General features: G+C 30.8%; 1 protein-coding gene across 1 annotated transcript; it reads right to left on the reverse strand.

Annotated features, from left to right (window-relative positions):
• Nucleotides 1-5,014: 5,014 nt before the first annotated feature.
• Nucleotides 5,015-7,818, reverse strand: LOC128160270 (serine protease inhibitor Cvsi-2-like). The gene is made up of 3 exons (XM_052823568.1): nucleotides 7,671-7,818; nucleotides 5,460-5,576; nucleotides 5,015-5,208 (listed from the first exon to the last, which is right to left on the reverse strand). The coding sequence occupies exons 1-3, from the start codon at nucleotides 7,714-7,716 to the stop codon at nucleotides 5,090-5,092; spliced, it is 282 nt and encodes a 93-aa protein (XP_052679528.1). The 5' UTR covers nucleotides 7,717-7,818; the 3' UTR covers nucleotides 5,015-5,089.
• Nucleotides 7,819-8,064: the final 246 nt, after the last annotated feature.

Here is an 8,064-nt window from a genome sequence, read left to right on the forward strand (position 1 = left end):
TACGCAGTCAATTCGATTTGAGTGTGAAAGTATCATTGTTACTCAGTATCCAGCAGCGAAGTTTATGGCCATTTGAGTGTCATTGCTGTTTAAGCGAATTTGAACCGCTACAGAGCAGGTGGTATCGTATGACAGTGTGTTACTGTACTGGTTTCCTCTCAGTGAGACGGGTAGTATACTGTCCTTTCTGATATATTTCATTTTATCAAATAAAATATACAACATGACTAATATATCAGAAAGGACAATACCCCTCTCTCGACATGACTCGGCTCTACACATCCGTCACTGCAACTCGAAGCAAAAATTTGTAATTGCAATACCGATATCTCATCAAAAGAAAATCTGACAGAAAAATTAATGTATTTTCCTTTCGGGGTTCCTAAGTTTTAAATTGGTAAATAACAATTGAAATTGTTGCATGATAACTTAAACCTAATGATTTAGAAGTACCAAATGAGGATTTCTTTGATATGGAATTCTTATTGTTACATTTACATTTCTCAACAATTTAAAGAAGATAGGAGTGAGTTTAAACCCTTATCGTTTAAAAATTTGCATATTTATATGTCACAAAGATAACTATCGAAGATACATTGTTGCAACCGCTTTAAATATTTTTTGACAAATTCGACGTACCCGTTAAAATGTAAATGATTTTATGTGAAACATGCCGTGCTTAACAAGATGAAAACCTTAATATTGCTTGTAAATTATTTGTCGAAAATGAAACACATTTTGTACTTTACTGTCCTGGGTATACAATCTTCGATTGCACTTTTATGATATTTTTAATGATAAATTATACAGTGGTATTGATCCCATTAAAGAAATTGTTAAACTTTTGTCTGTCATTTGACTCCTTTTTGACTGTAAGCTAACATGGTGATATCAATAAACTGAATTGAATAGAATATTTTGGTTCATTATACCTTCATAACCAAGTTTCATCAAAGATTGATATAAACTCTTAAAAAAAAAACCCACAAAAATATTTAATAAACAGTTTCACTGATGTCTCATTACATATTTAATAATACACGAAGCTTAGTACATGTAGCAGCCGGATATGTGCTTGTTGACTAAAATATCTTTAAAATGGGTATATGACACATAAACAAGAATATAGATACTGCATTCACCCAATGTGTGTTTAAAAATATTTACTATAAATACACTTATTTTTACTATGAAAATATACGAAAGATTTGATATTATGCATTAAGCGATCATTTAGATATGGAAATAATATTTTATAAAAATCTGATCACTGTAAAGAATAATGTTTCCAGCTCTAGCCACGTGGAGGCCTCCCTTATGAAGAGCCTTTTTTTTTTAAACTGCATATATGTGTGCATATGTGTTTTCATAACTTTATTTCAACATCACTGCCACAAATGCCCCATGTATGGCTGGCTTTGCAGATTGGGAAACTAGTCTCTAACCTGCCGCACTACACGATCCGGCATAATTTCTCGCTTGTAAGCATGGGACTGCCATACAAAACGGCGATGACGACTGTCAAAACGAACTGTTACGGACTTCCTTGCTAGGTAGCGTTCATATTGCCATAGTCCCCTGTGGCACAACATTGTACAGAACGTTTTGTAAAGTCCTTTTCTGTGGTGTTTGATTTTCTGCGAGCCTTCTCTGCATCTTTTTGGCCACCAAAGCTGCCGATTCTGGTCGCTCATGACACATGGCCTACTAAAACAGTCGGGGGCACTCAAAACGTTCATCTGATGGTGGAATGATCGGACGATGTTCAGTAACGGGATATTCTTGGTCAGACTCATTCTCGGGGTCCCAGCTTTTTTTTTTATTATCATTTTAGGAGTTGTTTTTCAAAATGTTTATTGCGAAATGCTTACCACTCCTTCCATTGTAAGCTGTTTACAGCTATCGTTTACATGTTGACTTTATAATCTACCTTTATACGGCACCTTGACCTTAGGAGCGATCTAAAAATTGCTCCCGGAACAAAGCATTTAAACCGCGTATTTCATAGGTAATTTCCAAAAAAGTGTCTCAAAAGAATTACCATACAATATCACTTTGTAAAGGAATGAGATACACTACTTTTGTATACCAATGTACATGTATAAGGAACAAGTGTCATATCAAAATTCCTTAACTATAACAATTGTAAATGCGTTTTGAAAATAAATTCCTTATAAGGATATTACAGTTTACGTTTTATTTTCATTGTCGACAACATTCTATTCACATAGAGTTTACCTTTTTGGTTTTTAATAATATAAAACAGATGATCATTCTGGGTAAAGATATGATCCTAGATAAGAATTGGTTTGTAACAACTGCAGGGGAATTGAAACATGTATATTGTGAAATAAATAAAAAATGTAGCTTTTGATACTCTTCTTCTGTATTTGTTGCTATAAAGTACATGGCTGTGAATGAGCAAGGATGTCTCTTTCAAAACTGTGAAATTCATGAATCCAGAGTCAGAACAAAGCTAACAACTATATAGAAGCCAGGAGGAGCCGGCGGCTAATCTCTACATAAAAGTTTAAATGTGTGTGCCATTTTGAAAAAATATCATTAACAAAAAAATAAACCTATTATGTTCAAAATATATTTTACAAACAAAATTAATTTCTAAATTAAATTTTTTTCAACAATATTTTCACTTCTTTCATTTTCAGCGATGAATAGTATTTCGTTTGTTTGTTCAAAATAAGTGTGCATTTGTACAATACGTCAACATATACTTTGCTTATGAATTATTTATGAAGTTCATTATTTTATTTCATATTTTATCGAACACCTCTAAAATCATTTTGTGCCTATTGAAAAAGAACGCCTATCGATGATCGTTCTTTTCCAGATAAAGCTGTCGAATATTTTTAACCTTTTCCGTCATATTTGAAAAAAAAGAGAAAAGCATTATCTGGAACACTAATGAATTCAATATTGATAATGATATTGTTTATATAAAGTTTATCATTTGATTCAATTGTCGTTTAAATATAACCAAATGAAGATATAAAAAGAAATTTCCAAAATTGCAGTGTAGCCGTTGGGGTTCAAGATACGTTTACCGTTACTGAAGGTCATCTCTCGACTTCGTCGTCATCATACAGATTTCTCTGGTTTTGACCAAGACTTCATTCCAACAATCAATTTATACTATACTCGCACTGGTTAAGTAGCAAACGCATTTTCAATATATGTTGAACATAATTATATGTTTCTTCAATGTTCGTAACATTGGATCAATTTTTTTTAACACGTGTCAAATCTAATACATGTACATGCAGTACTAGTGTGTTTCGAATATATAATGCTAAAATCAACATGTGTTAATCCTCTTTCAACGTTATTAATTTTAAACATACGTATATCTAAAACGTTCACTTAAGGAAGGAGTCTTTTCTGGTTTTCGAGTTGTCAAACATAAATTTGATTAATTGTTCAAGATGAAAGGAAATTAAAATAGTATATTTTTCTTTCTTTTTTATTATCATACAACTTGGCATAGAAAAAGTAATTGATGTTTAGAAACTAACAAGAACTATATTTTTGGCATAATATTGGCATAGGAATATATCGCGTGTTTCGCAATTCAGAATTGCTGCAGATTAATGAGTCTGTTTTAGCATTTAAAAAACAATAACATTAATGTCGGATTTTTTTTTACTAATGTGAACTATTGATATGATACTTGGGTTTCAGAATATGATTTCAAAATATGATTTGCCTATCAAATTATATTTCTATAAGCTTTTTGAAGTGCCCATTCTATACATTGATTTTTGTGAAAAAATCACTAAAATCAGTTTTTCTCTCTTATTAAATGGTCAATATATTAGCTTTTATCTTTATATAAAGTCTTCATTATACATAAAAATCAGAAATACTTTATTATTGGAAGCATAAAAAAATAATCAAAATTTCTTCAAAATTTAAGAAAATTAGAGGAAATGCAGGCTAAGCAAAATCAATTTTTGTATAAATATTTATTCCAATTTAGTATTATAAGTTGATACACATTCTGATATTTTATCATTTCATTGAAGAATAGAATCTTCAAATCTTAAACAAATGTATACAGAACTAATAAAATCATTTGGTAATATGATCCGTTGGACTGTGTCAAAATTTCATGAATTTCTTATTATAGGAAGTATGTTTGATAACGAGAAGACTCCTTCCTTAAAAGGACTTAGACACGATTTGAGCTCAAAATTTTCAAAATTTATTTTTTCAATGTGTATGTCTATAATTGTTTAAATAGAGGTTTTCAATACTTTGACAAAATCTGAAAGTAAAAAATCGAGTTATAAGCGAGTTACAGAGGTTAGAATTCTTTGTTTTGTAAACAAAGCTCGAGTCCTGTTAATGTTTACATATTTGTTGTATTTGTATAACTTTCAATCTAAAGTTGCTGTTTGTTGTAAAGACATTATTTATGAACCTATTGAATCAGTCTATCTTGTTTCCAAGTTATTTTGATAAAGAAATGGCAATTTCTTTACAGTATTTGTAAACAAATATAAGACTCGAGCTTTGTTTACATAGCAACGACTTCTTTCCTCTGTATCTCGCTTGTAACATGACTTCTTACATTCAAATTTTGGTGAATCATTCAAAATACTGAAGTAAACTATTTTATACATAGAACTCAAAATAAAATTTTCATCTGAAATCGTGTCCAAGTCCTTTAACATAAGAATCGAAACTTGATAAATAAAATATATGCTGCAAAATAAAGAGGCTCTTTTAGATAAAACTGACAATAAATTAAATGTAAAAAGTTGTGCTTGACTGTTTAAATCACGGTTATTTGATAATGGTAGAAGCCAAAGTTGTTTGAGATAATCATACAGTGCGGAGTTTAAGACTGAAGAAAAGGTTTAATGCGCTTGAAAATCAGGGCAGTTCCACAGAAAGCGTCATCATTCCTTTTACGACGATACAAAACATTTCCGACTGCACTTACAGCTCAACCGGCCTCACTACTTACAAACAAATCCTTGTTAAACAAATCAACCCTGATTACATCATTTTATTAGGCAACAAACCACATAAAATTGGTTTCTAAGTAGCATCAGAGACTAAGAACCGGTTATTTTCCGTGACCGTGATTTCCATGTACACAATAGCACTTGGTATCCCGACAATGCTTGTGGTGTGAGGGGCAATGCAGGAGAGGGTCATTGGTACAGTCTTCATTGCTGCTACACCCTGAATGAATGGGCATGAAAGATATATATATATATATATATATATATATATATATATATATATATATATATATATATATATATATATATAAGAAACGATCTTGAGAGAACAAGTCTGAAGTAGAAAAGCTTTTATATCATATTTTCTTATATATGACTACATCAGATTATCAAAAGTATTTATAGGCATGATGCAATCCCTGATATTCCTTCTGTGTGTCTTTTGTTGTATGTAAGTATGAAGAGACATACCAACGGTTCCGTGTCCCCCACATGTGCACGTGCCGAGTTCGCAGGCTACATAGAAGTCGTCAAAACACTGAACCTCATGACAGTCAGTCCCATTGGTACAGCTCTCTGCTTGAAGAACTTTTCAAAAGAAGAATACTTGTTGAAGTCTTTTAATGATACACTAGCAATGTAAAGGAAATATAAATGAAAGAGATATGCTTTGGAATGTTGATACGCGTAAAATAAAAAACAATCGGAAATACGGTTTTTACTTTATCACGAAGAAGGAATTGGCAAATAAAAAGACATTCTTCATTGTATGCAAAGAGAAAACCAACTTTGCTCAAAAATTGAAGATAATGAAGACAAGTAAAAATTCATTCAATATTTATTTTCGATTATTCTTTGTGGCCAAGACTTACGTAATACAAATTATGACATCGATCGCACCAGCATTAATTGAGATTTTGCTGAAGAAGTTTTAATATGCTAGGTTTAATTTGTTACAATGCACTTTAAAAAATGACTTTTTAAATTTTTTTTTTTACCAAAGTGCGTTAATTTTTGGACCAAGTCAATACACATTGAAAAAATTAATGTACATTCATATCATCGATATAAATGCACTTTGAAAAAAGAGTTCAAATACCTGATACTTTTATTTACAATTAATGATTATTTAATCTTGTTTAACTCAGTGGGATATGCTTCAACGAGAACCCAATTAATTCTGAGCCAACTGATAAACAGTTTCTTGGTTAAAAAGTTTTCGTATTAGCTTACGTTGTTCAACAACTTTTACGAAATAAGAAAAACTTCATTCCTTCAACACTGTTCTTCGTTTCGTCAATCATTTTATACTGTGAATATGTACAAAGCAAATTTACTCCTGTAACTGTATCAAGATATCTCTTGGAACAAAACATACAGTTATGCCAAAACCGAAAATGATTAATATTATGAAGATCAATGTATAACATATTTTTAAAAGGCCTAGATTTCATGTGCTTATGAAAAAAAGATGATGAGAAAATTATACATAGGATGATTATTTAAAATACCAGTGTAAGAAAAAAAAAACATGCCCTAATGCTTGAAAAAATTAGTTGATAATATGTTTATAATTATACAAAGTAACTCTCTTATTGTTTTTATATAATGAAGTGATTTATTTTGTTGGAAATTGAGAAAAGAGGTTTTTATTAGACACCTGAAGATGTTTTTATATACCATGGGTGAAACTATTGTTTGGCCTGTTCGGTTTTTTCTTCAATATTACTTTACCTTATTTACAGTAAATCCCCTTTTCGTTCTTTTGTGTTAACTCCAGTTAACTTAATATATATTTGAGAAAGAAGGATAAGGGTGGGAGGGTGGTATACTGGTAATTGAACGGTATCTTTGGTTGTTACCTCCTAGTTCTCAAAGACGCTAAAGTATATTCATTAGTGTTTACAAATCATAATATTATCAACTAATTGAAAATCAAGTCCTAGAATATTTTATTTATACACATATTTCTCAAAGTGTCAAAGTGCATTGCCACATAGGTTTCTTGCATAAGCGCCATGGTTCATTTCCCAAATTTTTACTTGTAGGTCGCGACGAATGGGACGACCTTCAAAATGTCTCTAACAACTCATATAGCCCACTTCGTGTTCACCTTTGTTCAACTGTATTTGACATTTCAACATGCACATTTGAAATTCATTGTGGCAAACAAATTAAACGAAATATTGTTAAAACTGCAAAAATAAATGATAAATGAAAGATATACTAGTAACTAAATGCTAATTGAAAAAAGTTGCAGAGATTAAATAGTTATATTGTTTTGCCGTTTAGGACACAAACTTAATAAATCAATAAATTTGAAATGCTGACTAGTAAAATTAATTTAAAGTTGAAATTTCTTCGGATTATTATTCAAATAAGGCTCATAGATTAATCTAGATTTGTTTTGATTTTGGTTTGCATTGGTTGTGTTTTGTTTTGAGTTTTCACTTTGTCATTATTTTCATTAATATTATCATAAGTTTTCCAACTTCAGCAAAAAATGTTAAAATGTACGATGTACTAATAGAAGTAATCCGAAATTAAACTATTGATACAGAATTATGAAGTCAAAATTTGTGATGATAAAGATATTAAATATGCATATCAATTGCATGGCAGCTGAACATGTCGTTTGATTTTAGCGATATGAAGTATGATACATGTGTAATGTTAGTGTACCTGAGAGGACGGAGAGGATGATCACACACAGAGAGAGAATAGACATCCCGGCAATGTGTACAGTCGCCTGGTATTTCTAAATATGCACCGTGCAGACCGGTAGTACTGATAAGGAAATTGTAGCGCATGCTAGTCATGAATTTGACACACTGCGTAGACACGACCTGAAAACTATAGGCTAAATTTGAATAATACTATATATTTTGCATAAAATTCAGTTCATTGATTAGTCGTTTTGATTAAAATACTAATGTATTATAGGACTTTGATTTTTTGGGTTAAATATCTATACATGTATAATCATTATGGATTTTAACTTTAATGTTCATGTGTACTGATGAATCCAGATAAAATGCATATATGTTTAAGTATTAAACTTTTTTTCAAATTGTTA

This window comes from Crassostrea angulata, chromosome 1, assembly GCF_025612915.1.
Source record: "Crassostrea angulata isolate pt1a10 chromosome 1, ASM2561291v2, whole genome shotgun sequence".
Classification (NCBI taxonomy): Eukaryota; Metazoa; Mollusca; class Bivalvia; order Ostreida; family Ostreidae; genus Magallana; species Magallana angulata.